We start from the raw sequence: 22,453 nt of genomic DNA on the forward strand, positions 1-22,453 counted from the left end.
GCTTTTATGGCTTTGACTACTAATTTTTTTTTTTCTCTTTTTCTTGCATTAAGTATATACATACACATGTAACTGTCCCCTTGCATCATATCCCGAGCAAAACAACTACCAGATAATGCTGCAGTCATCTCAAATTAATTCTGAGATATTCCTTTCTTTCTCCTTTTCAGTTATGTATTTTTGCCCTTAACTGTTCTGACATTTAGGCAATGCATTTGCCTACCCATTGAACTACAGCTCTAATACCTACAACGGCCAGACACTGTTACCGATTCCCTTAATATACAACTAACCAAGCAATGTTGCATCACACAATTGTCCCATAATTGCCCTTATTTTGTGCCTCTCCTTTCCCAGTGTTCCGTTAATTACTTATTTTTTCCTTCCATTTAGCCTTTCCCCCTTCCCATTTTCACCTAAGTTTTAGATATAAGGAATGAAAGGATTAAGCACCTATTTCATTAAGTTCTGCTAAAATGCTGTGATGTTGGTTGCGATATAAATCCTTACTGTTGACTGCTTACCTATCTTTCATATTAAATAAATATAGACTCACCAAATCTTTTGCAGATCTTAATCACTGCTACAGCATAATCTTATTAGGGAGTCTATTGGCTGGAATATGTCATTTTTCTTTGTCTTTACCCATGTTCTATAATTATGAAAGCAAGACACGTACAAAATACAGCCTATTTCAACATAGATTTATTTTGTGCATTTGGATGATTTAAATACCACAACTACTTGGCAACTATGCATCAGTGTGACTCCGGCACAAAGAGCTATTAGACCTATTTGTATCTGAAGCTTTGAGAAATGCAAATAAAGTTCAAAAAAAGACTTGGTCAATTGCTTACCAGGCTCTTGATTGTGGTTTTTGTGAAATTTTCCATCCAGCTGGTTGCGTCAATTTTTATCCCAACAACTAACAAGAAATACATGAAAGTCTTTTTTAGTAAAGTGAAAAAAAGAAAAAGAAAAAGAAAAAAGGTAACTGTAGAATCCTAAAAAAAAAAAAAAAAAGGGTGTGTTTTATAATAACATCTAAATTATTAAACTGGAAAAGGAGAAAATATGATTTTTGCTCTGTTGTCTGACCACCAATATCCTTCATGAGACTAATAAATTAAGCACTCTTACTCAAACACAACCAGATCTTTGGCTTGATTTCCACCAGAAAGATTAAAACAGTCTCAGAGAAAAGAATGTTATATAAAGTGAAGTTCCTTTGAAATCTCAATTAAATTTCTAATTCACTGTTGAGCAACAACCAAGTAACTACTGTATTTAGAGTTTCAGCACCACTCTGTCTTACCTGCTGGTTTCAGAAGCTTCCCATTAATTGTTATTTCCACAGCCTTGCTTACCATAATACCTGTTTCATAGCTATTGGCACCACTTTCTGTGAGTATAGAAAGGGGGAAAAAAGTTAGGGTGTAATAAAAGCCTCTTCCTCTGAAACTGAAATTAATGATTATTCAAATACCCAGCATGATTTAAAAAAAAAATCCTTTTTCAAAAGCACTGATCCAGCTGTACTATGCATTTATCATCTGTAATAGCTCAGATCACAAACATCTGGATGACTAAAAGGAATAGTTTTGTTTACTTTTCTCCATTCATGTTTTGTACATGGTTTCACTGCTTCAAAAAGTTACTGTAGCCTTTTTTCCCCCTGCAAAAAGAGCCATGAATAGCTTAACACATGTGAGCAGCTCTGTTAAAACCAGGATCAGAGCCAAAGATTTTATCCTTCTGTCGTCTGTGTATTTTTCAATGCAGGGTATACTGACACCACTCACTAACCAACAATTACTTCTCTGACGAACTTCAGCCTGTTTTCAACACCGCTCAGTATGAAAAAGCAAGTTAAAAGTACATTCCCTGGAGCTCTTTGAGGAACAACAAAGGCTTCAGGGAATTTAGTTAATAACCTTTCTAATATTTTATTGAGAAAAGATGCAGTAAGTAAGTATGACATAAGAGCAATAAAAGATCCCATATGTTTAAGAAGGAGTATGTCATTTGTCGTAGCATCTGCTTTTAAATGAGCTTGGCAAGGTTAATGCTGCTCACATTAGTAACAAGCACTTACTATTGTGCATATATAGGTTTTAAATATCAGAGTATTCCAGGCAAGCTGGTTTTGGTGAATAACCGCAACTTGAAATCAAATTCAGAAGCAAAGTTTAAATTAAGCAGTGGTGCAGTGGACAGAGTTGTGGTCTCTGGGTCCTTATACCTGCTCCCCCAAGTTAGGTTTGGTGCTGAGGAACTATATAGAACTCAGCTCAAATAAGTCTTTTTTTAGTAGTGTTATTGTCCCCGAGTGCATTTTTCTTTCACTTCCTTTTAAAATAATTCTGCCAACACATGTCTGTAAAACACTGTTTCAGTATAATAAATGAACACCAGTACTCTGCATGTTTTCAGCTTTGTTAATTCTGAGCGTACACGGCCACCCGAGTCAATGACAAATTATGATGCCCCTTGTTTAGTGCCCTCCTAGCTACCTTTTCCTTAATAATGGATGATATATTTTTCCTTATGAAGTGTCCCACTTGCATCCTTTGTCAGTGACCTCAACTGCTATGGGAAACTTCCACAACTACACTTATACTGGACTAGCCAGCTCTGACATTTCTAAACAGCGATGACTTACTGTTGTAGTATGGAGCTGTGAAAATATAGTTGTCATTATCTAAACTCCGTTTATAGAAGCTGACTTCATAGGTTTCAGCATTTTCCAACCAATCTTCTCCTGCCCTAATCACAAAAAAATAGAGATCAAAAGAAAGACAGAATCTCATTAAAGTTCTGCTGCAGGTTTTTTCATTGCTTTTTGTTGTTGTAGTTGGTTTTTTCCTTCCCATGTTTCACAGTTGTAAATGTGAGATTCATTCATATAGTCCTCAGACTTTGTCAGCTTTCACTGGTTAACTGCCAGGTATAATTAGAATTAAAAAAAATAAAAGAAAAAAAAAAAAAAAAGAATTCTTGGACCAACACAGATCTTGTCCCATAATTTTTAGATATATTGAGACAAATATAAATGCAATACTACTCACAACAAAATATAAACAAAACTTCATAGAACATGCTATCTCTTGAGAAATCACCCCAAAAGATTTTTAATAATTAATAACACCAAAACAGAAAAGAAACGGAGTAAAATTCTTTGCTTTTTTTCCCTTTTTGGAGAAACACAGAATAACCGAAGAAAATAGATAAATTTGCCATTTACCAGTATATCTGTACTGGTGTCCTCATTATCCCTGGTCACTGATGTGGGCATCGAGTTCATTACACAACCATTTTCACATTCCTTTTTTGCCCTTTGGTAAAATACATTTTTCTCTCTTGAGGTCCCTGGACCATTTGGTCTGCTCTTATTAGTCTAAAAAAATATTGCCTACGGCTTTACAGTATTTGCAGCCTTCCAGCCTGCCAAATAAATGAGTGCTTAGGACTAATTAGGGATTAGCATGGCCCCACTACTGCTGCAAGGGCACTGGTTTTACTGCTGCTTTACAGTGATTTGAAACTTGGATTACAAGGACCTGTTATGGACATAATATTACAGATCAGTTTCAAGCAGTGACACATGTAAAATCAAAGAAAAACAAGACTTCCCATTCATTTCATAGTTATCAGTACAGATATTTTCATTCAATAAATCCAATATTTAACATTCCACCCTTTCAAGTTTCAAAACTGCCATAGTATACTACTTTATAATAAATATTACCTTTTGGGGAACACTCTAGTAATTCCACCATCTGTAACAACAAATTGCGCAACAACTCCATCACTGTAAACAAAAATAAGATTTAAAATGAAAACTGGCTGAAATCCTTACAAGTTCCTACATCAAAGGTTGCCATTTAACTGCATAACTGTGAATTAAACATCTATCCTGTGTAAATGTTAACTGTGTATCTAGATATACACACATGTATTTTATTATCAAACTTTGAAATGAATCAAAAAATCAGTCAATAAAAAGAATACTTACAGAGACAATTTACTCCAGTAACGTTGGGCAAGTTCATTTGTAAATCCTGCATCCAGCAAAACTCTAATAACCATATCAGTATTACCTATCGAAAGAGTTAAGACACTCATCTGAAACCATATGACATGGAGTTTCATTAAATGGCTAAAATTTAATTCTTACTTTTCAAGATGCTACGGTCACAAAAATCAGGCTATTTCTATTAGACATACTGTCTACTTCAAATAACATTAAGTATGTGATGTTAAAAAGATTGCTGTCACATTGTTGACTTCATTTAAACTTTTCCTTCAGTGTATCCTAAGAAACTATCATTGTGTTATAGGAATAAGCAAGGTGATAAGGGCACAGGTCCCAGCTTTGCAAAGCTCCTATGTTGAATTTGAAATTAACCTACTTTTAAAGCATGTTTTCATTCAAATGCTTTTTATCTCAAGTTATGCAATGAAACAACACTAAATTCTTTGTTATACTTACTCTTACATGCTACAAATTTTAAGTCAAAGCCTCTCAAAAACCCCTATCTGCCATCTGAAAATGGGTACAAGGAAATAAACTAATGTTGAATTAGTAGCTTAGATGGATATGCCATTTTAAAAATATTTTTGAAAAGATGGTTCAGTGCTTCCCAAGCATCTTTTTCAGTAGAACTTTGCAGGAGAAACTTCTATGAATAGTGAACAGATGTAAGCACACACTTTAATACAGGTTTTGACACTACAGAAAATAAAGCAGGGCTAAATTTGAGCTGAATAATGTAAAGGGCTCTTGGTCTTCAATGTCACACAGTAAAACGGCGGTAAATCAGTTGTTCCATGACTAGAACCTGCACCTCTGAATTTTGCCAAACCCCAGCTGCTCAGCCTTGCTGAGGAGGTTGAGAACTCCTGGGGAAAAATAAAGATAAAACCCCAACTTTTCTTCAGTTGTTCAATAGAAAGCCATGACATGCCCTGTGCTTCACCCTAAGTTTCAGATTCCAGAATACTGATATTGACCTTTTTTTAAAAAAATGCCCTAATTTAATCTGTTTTTGCCAAACAGATCAGTAAGGACATGGATTTGGGTTTTGAAAAGCTCCATAAGCTTTAGCTAAAAGGCTTTTTCATAAAATCCACTGAAACCTGGATGTGTGAGAACGCTATGCGCAAAGCTAGCAGCTCTGATTTACCAGCGGGAAGCACTGTCTCATATCACCTTAATACATTAATTTAATTCTCTTCAGATATATTTACATAGCTTAGCTAGGTAAACTTGTAAAACTGCATTGAATGTCACAGACTCACCTTCCCTATTCACAAGCACAATGTCATAATGCAGTATGTAATATAAATTAGGGTACTGCTTTAAAAATATTTCTTCAGCTGGAAGTAATGAAAAACCTCGACTAATTGACATGAGGATGAAATTTGGAGGGCCTTGTTGCCTCCACATTTTCCTAGAAATTAAACTGATATTCTACCCGAATATAAGCATCAAAATATGTCTCTCTCAGAGTGGTATTTATCTCTGCTGACACAGACTCCTTATATTTTACTGGATGCATTTTTTTGTTTAGGACTCCCTTGCACTGCAGGCACCGCCCCAAAGTGGGACTTGCTTACTTACCTAAAGCAGATGTTGAAGACAAGTCGGGTGAATTTCTCCTACTGTCCCCTTAATAACAACAGCAGTAGCTGTTGCACTTTCTGGCTAACTTCCATCAGGTTGAGTTGGATGGGGTGAGTCAAAATATAACAGACATTACACTTATAGTACATAGATTATTTCAGTTTGAGGATTTGACTAGTTATTCCTTTAGGAAAGCATTTTTAGCAGAGAGAATTTCTATAGCCAGTGTTTCTTTTAGTCAATGCTGTCTATTTATTCTGGAGACTATTTTTCAAGTAACTTAGTTATTAGAAAAAAGAAGAAGAAAAAGTGAATTTTGTTGTGGATTCCAAAGTGAAATATAGTGATAATTTGATAATATTTTGGTGTACTTACTTGCTAAGCCCTAGTGTATACTGCAATATCACTAAATGTGTCCTCAATATTTGCTTACAGAACTAGTGAATATAAACCTAGATTTTTCAAATTTTAACTGGTTTAATCATTTGAGGCGAGTGCGTTCATGTCCAAGATTGAGTCAAGGGACTCAAGTAAAATTTCAGTCAGTCAGCAAAGTGTCAGTGAATAAGATCATCCTGTTAAAAACAACAAACACACCCCCACCCCCACCCCCAGTAGCCTTTTGTGAGATCTCCTAAGTGGACATTCCTTCAGTTACATAGTCTAGCAGAAAGATTTTTACTGAACTGATCAGTGTTCTCTGACAGCAACATGTTTAAAAGACTCAGGGAATGTAAGGCGAAAAAAAAGTTTATTCCAACTGTTTATGAATTATTAACAATGCTAAACAGACTTGTACAGATAAACAAATCTATACGTTGAATTTTTCATGAGAACAAGACTTTAACATGATACTGATGGTTTGTTCAAAAGCATAACTCCTTATTTATTCTAAATGGAGTTTAAGGCCCAATTTCAAAATGTGAATACCTTTCCAAAGCCCAGTGCGCACCCCTGCAGCAGTTACATGAATCTGGGATCTTAAAAAACTCAAGCTCAAGCAAGATCTCTTTAACCAAATTGTGAACCAGCAATAGAACCTCCTTATCCTCTATGCTGGTTATTGGTTATTTAGGTGGTTGTGCTCCTCTTCTTTACTTCTTTGGGTTATATAAACTGACAAGAAAGAAGACTGAAGATTTCATTACAAGATTTTGCAGTCTATTTGAGAGTTACTTTGGCTGATATCCTTAAGAGAATGAACTATGTATTTAAAATACTTGGGAGTGTATTAACATGAACAGGTAGTTATTTGCTGCTAGAACAGAGTGCTGAGAGGAATGTAGAAAACCCTGGCTGCAGTGTCCTGCGAACTTCCTCAAATAAACCCAGAAAACTGCAAACTGCTTTTACATTCTCTACCTTGGGTAGAAAATTCCAACACTACATGTATTTCTACTAAAAAATAATCAGTGAAGATAAAAACCAAACTCACATGATTTGGCCATGAAAGCTGCCATTTTTTGCTAATTCTCATTTATAAGTATTTTCCTAAGGAAAAAAAATCAGTGAATTGAGAATAATACTTACATGACGGACTGCTTGGAGTATTTCTGTCAATAAATTCATTGAAATTTAATAGAAATTCAGTGTTGTTTTCTGATTTTTTTACATCATTACAGTATTCTCTGAAAAACAACAAAACATCAGTCTTCTCAGATGTTTCCTTTGCTACTAAAGCAGATAAATATGGCTCAGCAGTTATGAAGTCCAAAGAGGATTGTGCAACTACAATGAGGTGAATGCCACTGCTATATCCATTGACTACCATAGTCAATATTGAATGCTGACCGTATCAAATATTTCAGGCATCTACAGGAAATAAAGTGTCTGCCTAAATCTGAATTACAAGACAACTCCATATATGAGATAAGGCATAGATTCCCAGAAAAAATGTAGAGAAAAGAAGCTGGGTTCATTAACATTGATAATATACAGCTGTGGGCTGGCTTCAGGGGCGGTGGCTTGGCTGATAAGGTGCAGCCGTGGCTGGTTGCTGCTAAGTAGTTAAATAGCTCTAAGGGGTAGGAAGAGGAGCAGCCAATAGAGAGAGATCTGGAAAGGGAGGAGAGAGAGTGTACCAGGGCTGAGAAGGGACAAGGAGAGAGGCAAAAAGCAGTGGGACTGGCCTGAAGAGTATGAAGAAACAGCACGAACAGTAGATGGACCTTTGAGACCTTGCAGGGGATTGATGACTGTACTGGGGCAAGACATGCTAACTACTTATTGACGTTAACTTGGTATGTGATGGTGAAAGACCTTGTTGCAGCTGGCTAGTTTTGGGAGTGCTGTGACAAAAAAAGCACTCAGGGCTAGTGTAGGCCGTGAAATTAGGAGATCATAGTCTGTAAACTAAACAAGAAGATGCCCAGTAAATTTAGATGGCTCCTGGTTAAACTGTACTGAAAAGTATGTGAGCTGCTGATTAAAACATAGTCACATCATGCTCAACTAAGGCCAGATTTATGGGATGAGGTCCTATCCTCTGAGAAGTCTTAAAGGCAATTTTAATAGGGTACATAGCAGATAAGCATAGAAACACTCTTTTGACATATGCAGAACAGATAAACAGTAGACTACTGTCCTTTACATAATGTAATAAAATAAAGCAATATATCATTGGGTAATTCACTGAATGCAAGCAAGCATAATGAAAGTCACTGGGCATCTTGAAGGCAAATATTAGGTGGTGAGTGGCATTAAACAACTTTAATTAAAATGTAAAGCATATTCAGCAGTAAAGCAGGGAGCTCTCTTTTCAAATGAGCTTTTTATATTAAATTAATATTATGAACAAAAGAAGTCTGTTCAAGTATTTCATATGAATAAGCTATCTTATTACCCTTTACCGTGATCCTGAAAGACTACATGCAGAATTTGCCTTATTGTACCAACACTCACGTTTAAACCAAGTTCCATATAAAACAGGCTTTGCTCATGTAGAATAGCATAACAACTAAGGACTTGCTGGAAACTGCTACTTGGTACCATTGATTATCAATAACATCAGCCCTTCAGGAAAAATTAAATTATACAGTTAAGCTGAGAATACATTTGAAGATAGAAGACTGGTTTACATACCAATCAATTTATTCAGTGAAATCAATCTATTCATTGAAATTTAAAAGGATATTTATATGATAAATAAGAAATTAAACACTTCTTAATTGATATCAATGGTACAGTATTTCCTTTATCACAACTACCTTTTCAAGGAACTTAATTTTTAAAAACTATTTATCATACCATGTTTCCCTTGCAAATCTACATTTACAAGGGCAACAAGGACATCACAGTTTCACATGAAAAAACAGGGAACTAATGAACTTACTTGGTCAATTTTCAATGACTCAATCTTTTTATGCTCATTGATTCAAAAATTAATTAATTCTTAAGTGACAGAGAGCTTTGAAACACTATCTTGAAGTTTGGAAATATCTCGAGGTAAGTATTATGGTACCTATTTCACAAATGACAAGCTAAAGTACAAAGCTGTAAAATCTTAAAAGTCACAACCACAAGAAATGAACAGACGTGTATAAGATTTCCATTAAAACATCAATATCAGATTTTAGAGCTCTCCTTGATTAATATAAACAGGAATTAGAGCCTGAAGATGTTATATACACTCCAACAAGAAAAGACTGATCTTGTAAAACAAGAATTTAATAAGTAGTCTTTTACTTAATATTTTTTCCCCAAATGAGGCTTTATTGGTCAAGTCTGTATTTTGTAAATGTCATTAATTTGATCAAATGCCTATTTACTGCTGAAATAATATTTATTACTGGGAAATTAACCAACCTGGGTGCTATAAACGTATAGCCAGCTTCATCAAAATGATCAAGCTTCAGTGTTTCTGAATCTACAAAGATGAAGAGTAAATATCAAGTAAGTAAATTGGGCTTTTTGCCACCATTTTTCTTCTCAAAACATGTGATGAGCTTTTGCATGCATCCATGAACTTAGAAATGTTTATTTTTATACACTTTCTTACTAATATACTGTATATTTCTCAGTATAGGACAAAATTACTTGATTATTATATACAACACACTCCTGGCAACAATAATGTATTTAACAACTTAGAGAAGACATTTCATTAGCATGTCAACATGAAAACATATGAGATGTTTTCATTAGAATTACAATTCAATACAAAGAAATATTTGGGACACTGAGTTGTCAGAACATGAAGGAAAATACTTGTAGTATTTTCTGCAATAAAGTCTAAAATATTTATCCATATAAGCATCACTGTCAATGCTACTGATAATAATGGCTTTAAAAGCTGGTATCACTGAACACTGATAAGACCAGACAAAAAAGGATTAGAGATTAGCAACATATTGAAATGTGCATGAAAACATAAAGAAACCTTCACATCTTGTTTTTGGTTTCGGTTGTTTGTTTTTTTTTCTCCTTTCTATTGCTATGGTACCCAATGATCATGGGGAAAATCCTGAGATGAGGAATACAGAGGAGAATATCCAGTAGGAATAGAAATATAAGTGAAAAATATCAACTGCAGTAAAACAGAAGGAAATTGAGCAACAAGAATATACTTGCCCTTTTTGATTGTCACTATCCATCAGAAAGAGAAAGCAGGGAAACAGAAAAAAACAGGGTAAAGCAAAAGGGGTCACAAACCAATATTTTATTCAAACAGACCCTTGAATAAAAATATTGTACATAGATCAAAGGTTCAATTTACATACAGCTGTAGTCTGGAAAAAAGACAAACATCTTTGAAGACCGAAGAATATGTCCTCCTCAATTATTTCTCAAGTACCTTCTATATACTGTGGCTATTTCAAGGGTCTGTTTTGCAGGTTATATTGATATGAGTGCAAAACCAGATGATCTAATCCATCAAAAGAACTATATTTACTCACTAAAACTTCAGTTTTAAACTATTTACTATTTGACAAAGTTACAAAATAAAACACTGATTATTAAAACTTGCCATATTCTACTTCATGTGCAGGAGCCGATGGTAGAGGACAGTGATTTAGTGCTAACCGAGTTTTCCCTAAACTAACAGTATCTATGCCTGTCAGAGAGATTCATAGTGCTTTTCTAACTTTCTGTTTAACTGCAGATTTGTTCAAGTTTATCCTAACACTTGGATAAAGTTAAAAGGATGTGATGGGTCCTATTTTGTCTACTATCTAAATTAAAATTCAGCTACACCTAATAAACAATAAGCATTGGAATACTCACAAGTATAATTTCCAGTTATCTCTCCAGAATCTGTAAATAGCTTAAAATTAGTCTAATCCAAAAATACATTACAAACATCCACTAAAAGATTGCAAAATGCAAAATAAAAGCCTAGCTGCAAGCCAAACCAAGCAGCGTTTTCACATTAATCTATTCCTATGGGCAGCAGAGGTAATTTGCTAAATATTATTCTGTAACTACTGTAAAAATAATGAAAAAATGCTTTACTATTATAGGCTATACCATGACACTTAGCTAAAAGAATGAAAAGAAACAGCATACAGACCCTTAAAATGACAGCAACAGAGGATACACAAAGCAATGATTCTATAGGCACAGAGCAAAGGGGAAGGGATTGTCAGTGGAGCTGGGGTACCTGCACATATTCTATTTTTATAGAATATTTCTTGTACCTTGGGTGTTGCAATGGGTTAGAATCATTGCTGCAGATTTGGGGTGCATCATGATAACATCAGCAAATTCCACAAAATTTATGAATTCTAAACATTGCTTTTTTAAGTGAATCTGAGACTTGGCAATACTGGACAAAACCAGGGAACCTTCATAGTACTTACATCTGGCTTGAGTTATTGGTTCTTCTATTTTGGCTTTAATATAATAAAAGCTGTATGATGGTAACACCAATGCCAAACTGCAATAGAAAAGACACAAGTAACACAATTATCTTATTTAAAGCAGTTTTCCAGTTTAAGCTTCTATGTGTTTTGAAAGCAATTAACAAGTTCGGGTGTTGGATCATAATGAAATGAGATTATAGTGACATACCAGCCTCACACTTCGTAATAGGCACAAGCAGGTTCATGAAGTTCCCCTGTGTTTGTTTTCATTCATTTCATTTTATCATTTTACACCCTTAAGCATAAATGCACATTTTAATAGATAGGCAAGGAATTTCCAAATAATTGCAAATAATAAAATACATTTTTTATTTAATACATTTAGTATCCCTACTAATTTAGTATTTGTGTAACACAAGCCAGAGTGATCATTGCCTACAAAAACCACCACATACTACCGCACTGATATGCCATGCATGGCATAATGACAGACTTTTTGTACTAATAAAACAACTAATGATCGGATGTTTGTTAGGACAAATCGGTGTTCATTAAGAAACATATCTGTCAATATCTGAATTCATATTACATTCAAGATGAAAAATATTTTCTTGAATCATGCAGTCACCACTAAAACCTTTGAACATCATTGTGTAATAACATTTTAAGATTGGCAAAGCATTTGCAATGTATTTTCTTTTCAATTATAGTTAGTTTTGTTCAAAAAATATAGGATTTCTTTCTGCAACTAAATTCGATACATGTGTAGAGAGTTCAGTTCTAAAAAAGTTAGTAAAGGACAGGAGGTATGAGTAATCATTAAAGTGGTACCATCTCCCATATTGCATCCTTAATTTTAGCACTCTGATTTCATCACTGTAGAGCTGCAATGCTTTCTAATGGATAGCTGCAGAAATTAACATTTAAAAAGTTGTACAATTGAGCCATAAATGAGATGACCTTTAATGATACTTTTGCCACTTAAACAGAATGTAAATGAGATGCTGAATATTTAGTGATAGCCTTCTACCAATTCTCCTCTAGGGAAATCAGTAGCAGTTTACCTGTCATTAACAGTTACTGCTAGTAGAAATTGCTAATTAAAATCTATAATTTTATGTTTAATAGGTTTTCTGCAATGTGACTCCATGGATTTATTGCTGTGTCTCATGCCAGGGAGCTCAGTAAGAATTAAGAAGTTGTATAAATCAAATGTATTTCTTTACTGATTGCTAGATGGCATAGTCTGATAAAAAAACTTTCTTACAGAGTACAAAGATCGAGGCAGTTCATTATAAAAATAGGATGCTGAAGAAAAGATCCTACATTTGCATTCTCTTGCTAAGATGGATTTATTTTGTTTTATGTACGACTTAACATTTACATTCTCATTGGCTGTACACCTGTGTAGAACGTAACAGAAAATGGGAACCGGCTTGGCAGAGGACTACTGTAATTCACCACAATAAAGATACTGTTTTGGTAAAAAAATGACTCAGTATTTATACCATGTAGTTTTGAACTAGAGTAGTTTAACTTTTCTGGAACTTGGTAAACCTTAACTCGTTTTGGGTAACATCCAGTTTCTACATTCCTTCTAATGGTACAGAGCTGTATGCTTAAATGAGTTTGGAATAGTATAAACACCAACATTGCATTCAAGGGGGGACGTGCTTTCACCCATTACTCCATTTGTTCCTGCCACCATTCACTATTTAGTTTTTACATACAAAGCAGTGTCAGTGCTAAATAGTTTAAACTTGTCACAAAAAGATACAGATTTCAGAGGTAATCAGTAGCATGGTTCCTGGCCCTAAGATCTGACATGAAGGTTAGCAAAGTCGTGATATAAGCAATGGCTGTGCCTGAAAAACATTTGCACAAAATGTGTCACATTTTTCATTTAGACCAAAATATAGCATCTTCATTTTTAATATTAAACATATTAAGCATATTAAAACAAGAACATGGAGACAAAAATCCAAAGAAAAGATGAAACAAGAGGAGAAAGCATACAGTTAAGAATCAAAGTATATGGTGACATCAATTAATCATAAAAAGCATTTTTTTTCCTGCATGCTGAAATACCCTAGTGATAAATCTCAACAGTTGAATGAAAGACTGAGTTACTGGTCCTTACACAGAGCCACAATTCTGAACTGTAAAGCTGTAAAGGAACCCAGAAAATCCTAGAGGCCTGGACAAAACATAATCTGGTCCTGACTAAGCTATTATAGAAAATGTAATGCTAAATCTATTAATCAAAATAAACAAAAAGGACATTTAACTACACAGAAGTCAGAGAACATGAATTACCTGTAATCAGTGCCATTCACAGCTGTCCATGTATATGTTCTGTTTCCTTTATCAATGTATCGCTACAAAGAGATATGGTTAAAAAATAAATTAACAACTCTGGAGCTTCAACAAGCATGACCTTGTCTTGAGAAATACAGTGTAAAATCAAATACAAATCTGTTGAAATTCTATTTATTGTTTTGCTAAAAGCGTGAGTTGAGCTGCAACTCCTTTTCTTAAACATTTTCCAAACACATTATGCAAAAGAATCACCTATATCCTTTTTACTGAACATTAATGAAATGCAAATTTAAATAAAATGAGTCAAACGTGACCTAGCATTTTCCCTTTTAAATTCATTAGCTGGGCCTATGCAAACTTTTTTCTATGTAATTTCGATTTGGTAAATCATGCTGTCTCCTTTATGGACCATTTTGCAGTTAAACTATGAAAAGGAAAAAAACTTCAAATATAAAAAGACTTTGTATGTAACTCTTTAACAACAGAAACACCCCATGCCTATCCTTTCAGGTCACAGTACCACTGGCTAAATGCATTTAAATTTGAGACATATATACAGAAACAGACAGGCAATTCTCATGGTATAGGCACCCCGTGCTAAATTTACATGTGTTTCTAATCTTATTAGGGGGGTCTTGAATTTGTGAAAAAATGTAAATGAAGTAAATGTTTATTTTTATATAACTTAATACAGGAGGATAACCTTTACCATTTGTTTTCTTTTGGTATGAAAAATAATGTGATAGACACAGTTCCCTATAGATTAGTGCACCTGGCTGACATTGTTTTACTCAGTTTTCCACTTTGAAAACTACAAGTTTATGCCAGCTGCAACATATTACTATTTGACAAACAGATATTTGTAAGTATGCCAGCAATGAAGTCTGGGAAACTGTTGCAGTACAACATTACAAACATTGGTGAAAGGTACCACAAGTATACCACAGATGTATACTAAACGTCTACATCTACATTCTCCCTTTCCCTGTGGTAAAACAAAAGCGTGAAAATGAGTGTGGTTATGAAAAAGAGGTGTCTTCCTTGACATTTATAATTTGAAACCTTTGCATTAGCCAGCTTCTGATTTTCAGTACAGCACGACAGTGTAAATAATTTAATAATCACTTTGGAAAAAAAAAAGAAAATTAGAAAAAAAAGGAAAAGGTAGGAAAAAAAAAAGGTGCACATTTCAGTGTCTAATGCCCTGATATATTTCATATTCAAGGTAAAAAGGTGGCTGAAGAGATCCTTATGCAAGCCTATTTATATTTAATAACGTGCCTATACTATTACTTCAGCTCAAGAATAAGTAATGCTTGAACGTAGCACTGGCAGTCCCTGCAAACCAGGCAGAGCGCCAAGGGTTGCACTCCGTGTACGCTGGCAAGAGAAAAGCAGTGCCCAAGGTGGAAGGGAAGGAAGAGAAGATGAGAAAACCTGGGTTCTTGTTAAATCCTGTTGCCACCATGCGGCAGTGTGCTCACTCCCCTGTCTCCCCATCCTGACCTTTATTTCCCTAACAATGAACCACCGAGGGTGGTGATGACGCATGCCTCTGGTCCAGATGGCTGTATTCACTCGAAGTGGCTTCAGGGGGTTGACTTGGGCAACATGCTTATCTCACAAAACATAACTGATGCCGCCTAACAATCAATCCAACTGAGTGATGCCCAGGGTGAGGTGGGTGCCTCACAGCCCCTTGCTTCAGTAAAAGCCAGGAAGACCCGTGTATGCCTGTACCAAATCCCCCACCCTATGCTGAGCTGTCGGGCCTCGCTTGCCTTCCAGAACTGACAATCCTTGCTAAGGACCCCTGGCACACAGTATCTGACTTGGTCCCACCTCGCCATGGTATTTAGAATCCTCTGTTTTGAGGAAGAGAACTCCAACTATTGGATGGGTTGATGGGCTTGGATCTCTCCTCCCCAAGAAGGGACCTCTTTGGTAAGACTTGTGCCTCTGAACACCTGGTGAAGTATTGCTAATAAAAGTGCTAAACTCTCAAGTTGCGCTTGATTGTTGAAGTAACTGCATTTCTCAGCAGCACTTCTGAATTTGTTATATCTGTCACTTTAATAAATCATCTTTTTTTTTTTTTTTCAACTTTGCGAAACTTTCTGGGAAAGTCCTTGAGAGGGCTCTGGGAGGCAAACGTTGACTGATGAACGGACGTATCCTTTAGGCCTAAACCACTGACTAAGTCTGAGACTAGGATTGGATCTAGCTGCACCTAGACTCCTCTCTGAGGAGTTTACAAAGAAAGAAGATCCCTTCTGAACCTTGTGACTCAGTGGGAGGGCTCTTCTGATCCCTGGCCACACTCATACCCATTATGTGACACATCAGCACTGTAAACATGCTCAAAAGCAAATTGGCTGAAACCTCTCTTCAAAGATAACTCAGCAGATCACATGTCCTCATATGTCACACCCCATTTACCTTTGTCTACTTCATTACTGAGTGGTTTGAGACCACATCATCCCCAGCTGGTCACTGCCAAAGAAGCTACACATATTACTGCACTTTTTGTGACCCTTCAGTTTTCACTACTGCCCACTCCAGCTGCCCAAATGTGGCAATACTTTTGTTCCTATGGCATCTTCTCTGTTAGTTGGAAAGCCCCTGAGGCCTTGGGAGACTCCAGCGCACCCCACCCATGCTTGCTATGAGTCCAGTCTCTATGCTGTAGTATGAGGTCATCTCCCAAGACACTGCTGGGGCCAGCTGCAATACAAAAGGAAAGCAATGCAAACTTAAACCAAAAAGCAAAACAAAAAGGACATCAATTTTAAGCCTCAAGATTACAACTGTCAGTTCAGAGCGACCGACAACATCAGCCCTTTTAATAAGAAAATATATGAAGCTATCAAGTCCTAAGTGATACATGGCTCATGCATGGACTGTGGTCTAAAGCAGCTTTGTTCTGGGTCTAGCAGCCTGGAGCTGGGAGGCTGCAATGGCCTGAAGCAGTCACCATCACTAACCATCTCTGGCTGCTCCCTTCTTCTCCCAGAGAGGTCTGAGTAGCGGAATAAATCTTGGGCCATGATGCAAAGGAAGGTGAGGGAAATTAATTTCTTTGGGCACTTGAAGCATCTGGGAACACAAGGCTTGGGATATTCTATTCAAATAGACTGTGGTCTGGGCCATATGCAACTGACATACTGTCATGCACACAGGGATGCTACATTTCCCTCTGCCTTGATGCCGTAGCTGACTCCAGCATTTGCAAGTGTAACTGCTTATTCTCCCTCCCTCTTTGGGCAAACAGTTGCAGGACCAACTGCTTCATGTCTTTTTTATCACACAAACCGAGAAATTCAAGCACAGCTTGAGATCTCTTCAACAACATTGCCATGAATGCAATTTCTTGTATAACCCCAATAGTGTTACTGTAGTTTTATGACCTTCTAATTCTCCTTTTTCTAACAACCTACACAAAGAACTTTTCACCCATAGGCTTGGAAAGGCACTCCTTAAACAAAACAATTACATAAATCTGAAAAAGTCCAAGTGAGTCTCTCCCTTTGGGAGCAGTTTATCCCCAGCTGAGATGCCAGCGGGACTTTGGACTCACTGGCAGCAGGTCAGGAACGACCCCGTCTCCCATCAAAAGAGGGGAACAGGCTGGTGGCTTCCTAGACAGGATGAGCTCCTGACACAGGTGAGGTAGCAGAATTGAAATCAGATGGGCTTTACCCTCACTGTCCCAGGAATGCCCTATTAATTCACCACCCTCCAACGGTGGAACCATCGAGGAAAAGGCACATTGTTTTTGCACAGCAGGATTTCTCCATAGATGGTAAAGCAGCATTGTAAAGCCTTACTCAGGAGGCCTGGGGTGGGGGCTTCATTGTGAGAAAGCACAAAAGACAATCCTGCCAGAAGGCAAGGGGATGCTGGTGCAGGTGTCTGCTTTAGAAAAACATGGGAAGAGGTGAAAGGCAGCAGGAAGATGGATACAGAGAAGTAGTGTGGGCGCATTTAATGAGATCATAGGACTCCACAGCTTCTAGGACCATAACTCAGAGGCACATTTTGCACCTGGACAATGTAAGTGCATAAGGCTTGACTAAGTTGACCTCCCTCACAGATACTAAAGTAGGGAAGTACGACTGCTGCCTACATGATTACATGATCATCATTATCATCATTTTAGCTAAGATCATCTACAGTTACATTTGTCCACCCCCACTGTACCTGAGGTTCTGTACTCAAGAAAAGAGCCTGCACTTTCTGAAAAGGGCATCACAAGGAAGGCAGACAGTGCCCAACACAGAGTCAAAATCCCCTAGACTCTTCAATACAACAAAATACTATGACAATCTTTCTGCAACAAAGTCACAATCTTGTTAGCACAGAGTTAAATGAATATACAGATTTTAATCTGTCTCCTCACAGGTGGACACACATGCAAGTAAAGCCACTGATCTCCTCAATGACACCCACAGCTCAGGTATAAAAAATGCCTCTGATGGATTTGCGGTCAAGAAGATCTTGAGTATGGCTTGAGCACATCCTTATTTACACTTCTTTTAAAATACAGCATGAGAACCAGCACATTTTTTCAAACCCAGTGTAGATACTAAGAGGCTGAGGAGCAGTCATAAGATGTCCAGCTCTGGAGTCCTCAGTACAGGAAAGGCATGGACTTGTTGGAGCAGGTCCAGAGGAGGGCCACAAAAATGATCAGAGGGATGGAACATCTCTCCCATGAGGAAAGTCTGAGATAACTGGGGTTGTTCAGCCTGGAGAAGTCTCCAGGGAGACCTTATTGCAGCCTTTCAGTACTTACAATGTGCTTATAAGAAAGAGGAGGACAGACTTTTTAGCCTGTTGTGACAGGACAAGGGGTTTTTACACTAAAAGAAGGTAGATTCAGACTAAATATAAGTAAGACATTGTTTACAGTGAGGGTGGTGAAACCCTGGCACAGGTTACCCAGAAAGGTAGTGGATGCCCCAGCCCTGAAAATATTCAAGGCCAGGTTGGATGGGACTCTGAGCAACCTGGTCTAGTTGAAGATGTCACTGCTCACTGCAGGGAGGTTAGACTAGATTATCTTTTAATGTCCTTTCCAATCCAAACTATTCTATAACTTTATGATTCTAAGTTTGTTCCCAAAGGTCTGTTGCAGAACCAAGTGACCATGAACTTGACATTGTGAAATCACAGCATGGATGAACAACTGAGGCATGTTTCAGAAAATCCAGCTCCATTTTCAGCCTCATCTAACAAAGAAAACATGTGCATTGCCACAGATTTTCACCCACAAAGACAAGTAAGTTTCTGCCTTGTTTAATGCAAAAATAGACTAGGACTATGAAATATTATTTTTTTCTATATCAAAATGAGAATAAGAATAAAAGAATCTTCTCTCAATGCCGAATTGAGTCAGAGGACTACTGGTAATGGGAACTTCCCATCATTGGATGTTGCTTGGTGTAATCTGACCAAAATTTAAAACAGAGTTTAAAAATTGTGACCATCTATTAGACATTAAATAGAATATGTGCTGGTTTTAACAGAATAAACACCCTTAAACTCTGAGGCCTGATTTCCTATCAATTTAACCTGATTAAATACTATAGCATGTGCCTTGTGAGAAGGAGAAACCTTTCATTGGAAGATTCTGCCATTTAAGTACAAAGAGCAGAGGCACTGGAGATATCAAAGTTACAGAAGATCAACAAGACAGGACACCTAATACTACACATGAACAAATAACTGCACAGTTCCAAGCAGTTCTACTGAGTATTGTTATGGTGTGCTTATATATAGAAGTGTTGTGCAGCGCCTGCTTGATGTTATATTTGCTTCACGTTCTTCTGCCAAGTCATTAAACTATCTATCTTCATGTTGTTTTACATTCAGAGTAAAACAGTTTTTAAAAGCTGTTGTGGAACTGTAACTGTGGGGCACACCCTGGACAGAACTGCTCCTTTGGCACACCAGTCATGATTTCTTCTCATTAAGGTCCCCAAGAAGTAAAGCATACATGTAAGGATCCATATTAAATCTGAGTATTTCCTACTGCTAGGAAATGTGTCTGTCTTATTAAAGAAACCAGGAATCTTTATCAGGAATGAGCATTTTGGACAAGAAAATAAAGAAATCAAAAATCTGTTCAGAAAGCAAAAGGACATAATATAACTGTAAGATTAATTCACTTATGCCAAAGATTCTTCATTTATGGCATATAAATATTATATTTTTTCTCACTACTTTCTTGCCATTCAACCACAGTATAAACTACCAAACCCATCCTCATACATCTCCACAAGCAAATTAAGTACTTTGTTTTAGGATTCATACACAGAAGTAGGCTGGGTCCATTTTCTGGTGAACAGAGTTTAAGACCTCATCAACAACTGCCTGACTAATGATGTACCAAAGCAACCAAGAAACAAAACAATTCTTCTTTTCATAAGTACATAATTTCTCTTACTACAAGCCAATACAACTAGCAAATCTAGATGGATAAATGATACAAACTGACATTACAAAATGAACATCTTTTCGTCATTTCACAGTACTTTTCTTGTTTTGTTTGTTCCTGTACATGTAGTAATTGCCTGTGTTCCTATCTTACCTCATCTTGGGACTTGACCAGTGTTTCAAATGTTTTTTCTCCACTTTCTCCATCTATCATTTTTTTCCGAATCTATTGTCAAGGAAGAAAAAGGAAAGAACAGAAAGATCTAGGGGTTGCATGTAAACATGAATAATCTTCTCAGCAACCCAAAATATTTCATAAAGACAGAAAATGGTAATGCATATGAAAGTCATAGCTCTTAAAAAGTAAGTTAAGTTTATGGTTTTCAGATTTTTCTGATTTGAAGTTGCTCTATCCAAATATATACTGAAACAGTACAGAGTTATGAAGCAGCAGTTCTGGTAGACTTTGCACAGCAAGACTGTCCCATAAAACCCCTTGATGCTGGGCACTAGAGAGAATTTGAATTCTGTGTGGATGAGAAGGATTTTTGTCTAGCATTTCTTGTGCTTCCCAGCACATCTACGTGATTCTGGTAGCAGCAGTGATTCACAAATCATTTTTACACCAGTTTGACAGTAATTTCTCTCTGAAGCAGGTGTTTCAAAGAAACTTAAGGAAGAATTTAACAGATACCAAGAAATGCTGATTAGTGTAATTATAAAAGAACAATTTCAAACAAAGCAGAAAAAATGTTTAAAAATGCAAAATGTTTTAAAAGCCTCCATTTTATTTGACAAAATAGCAAACTATTTTTTTAATATTCTCATTTCTGAATGTATTACAAAATTAGTAACTGAAAAATATACAAAGGAATTAATCTGCTGTCAACACAACGTTATTGCTCGGTTCTCTCACCACAGCAATATGCTTGTGTTAGTAAGAGAAAGGGAAATACTTATAAAGTATTTCAGGTAATATATTAATATCCCATTAAAAAGTGTTCTGTTCTAAAAACTTTTACAAGCCCCCTCCCCAGAAATTGCCACTAAATGAAGAAGAATCAAATGGAAATCATGGTGTCTTTAAAAATGAGTGGAATATAACGCATTGCCCTTGCCTACGAATGATACCAGGCCTCAATTTGCTTCATTAAAACTTCACCTCTCTATAAAGTCATCATCTTGACAAATTTAACATTGAAATTCATAGCAAAATATATACCTATTCAAAATCTAGAACATAAATTGCTTTTCAGTTATTGTACAGTGAAACACAAGTTGCAACAGGTACTGAGAAACCAGGTACTCTCACCTCAACTTTAATATCATTTTCCAATTCAGCATCTAGAAAATCCAGCGTAACAGGCTCCTGGGATTTAGGATTCTGAAGCAGAAGATATTGAATGATTAAATAATAAAGACATAGTACCATAATGTTACAAATCATTCTAATCCCTTAATTTCAAAGTAAGCTATTTAACTAGGCTTACTTACCCATCTATTTCAATCTCTTGTAACATGAAGTACTAGTGGCCCTTTCTCATTTATTTTATTTCATTGGGCAGAGAGGTTAATTAGGTAAGTAAAAATCGAATTAACACTAACAGCCAGTGTCCGTCTACAGTCTGTCATGTATAGGGCTCATGCTGGGAAGCTGCTTCCCCTGTTGCTGGTATGTCACACACTAAGTGGGAGAAGATGCATCAGAGGAAGCATCAGATGTGAATTTTGCATTAGGTGCCCTGCCTCCGAGAAGGAAGAGAGAATTCTGGGGGAGTTTTCCAGCTGACCGGTAAGATGGGGTAACTGTATTCTTCTGCAACGTTGCCAAAAGCAGAGTACAGACTTGCTGTTATGAGGTGGGAATGAACTGTGGTTCAAGACTCAAAGCAGCAGCAATTACAGCAACCATTTTTTTTCCGTTGTTATAAAAAAATAAAATTCACTTTTATTGTCAGCTTTACAGGTTTTCCCTGAACACCTTGCAGCTTTGAATGTGTTTCTCTTGACAACAGTACTGTTGCCTCAATTTAAGAGATGGAAACCTGTAGCACAGAAATACTGCAACCCAGAAGCTTCAAGACCTAAGGAACATGATGTTCCTTACAACATGATGTTGACCCTCGACTACGGAGCACAGAGAAGTTTGGTGGTCTGCATCTGTAGTAACCCTGGTCCTGTAGTGGTGTGGGAAGACCACTGTAGCTCTGCTGAAGTAGCTTAGATCACCCTCCAGCCTCTGCTCCTGTCTCAGTTGTAGTCTGCATTT

At 36.6% G+C, this 22,453-nt stretch overlaps 1 protein-coding gene across 11 annotated transcripts in view; it reads right to left on the reverse strand.

The window, feature by feature from the left end:
• The window catches only part of CACNA2D1 (calcium voltage-gated channel auxiliary subunit alpha2delta 1), a 433,534-nt gene that overhangs the window by 26,273 nt on the left and 384,808 nt on the right, over positions 1 to 22,453 (reverse strand). For 3 of the 11 annotated variants that reach the window (XM_055808421.1, XM_055808425.1, XM_055808423.1), the window contains 11 exons: positions 21,497 to 21,553; positions 20,339 to 20,410; positions 13,744 to 13,805; positions 11,410 to 11,501; positions 9,431 to 9,491; positions 7,157 to 7,254; positions 4,016 to 4,100; positions 3,749 to 3,811; positions 2,663 to 2,766; positions 1,316 to 1,402; positions 858 to 925 (listed from right to left, as the gene is read on the reverse strand). In XM_055808421.1, the coding sequence (XP_055664396.1) occupies positions 858 to 925; positions 1,316 to 1,402; positions 2,663 to 2,766; positions 3,749 to 3,811; positions 4,016 to 4,100; positions 7,157 to 7,254; positions 9,431 to 9,491; positions 11,410 to 11,501; positions 13,744 to 13,805; positions 20,339 to 20,410; positions 21,497 to 21,553 (849 nt within the window). Of the gene's footprint in view, positions 1 to 857; positions 926 to 1,315; positions 1,403 to 2,662; positions 2,767 to 3,748; positions 3,812 to 4,015; positions 4,101 to 7,156; positions 7,255 to 9,430; positions 9,492 to 11,409; positions 11,502 to 13,743; positions 13,806 to 20,338; positions 20,411 to 21,496; positions 21,569 to 22,453 lie in introns of those variants that run through there. The other 8 variants (XM_027795375.2, XM_005243463.4, XM_027795371.2 and 5 more) reach the window with 4 other exon arrangements.

The sequence above is a fragment of the Falco peregrinus genome, chromosome 6, assembly GCF_023634155.1.
Source record: "Falco peregrinus isolate bFalPer1 chromosome 6, bFalPer1.pri, whole genome shotgun sequence".
In the NCBI taxonomy this organism is placed as follows: Eukaryota; Metazoa; Chordata; class Aves; order Falconiformes; family Falconidae; genus Falco; species Falco peregrinus.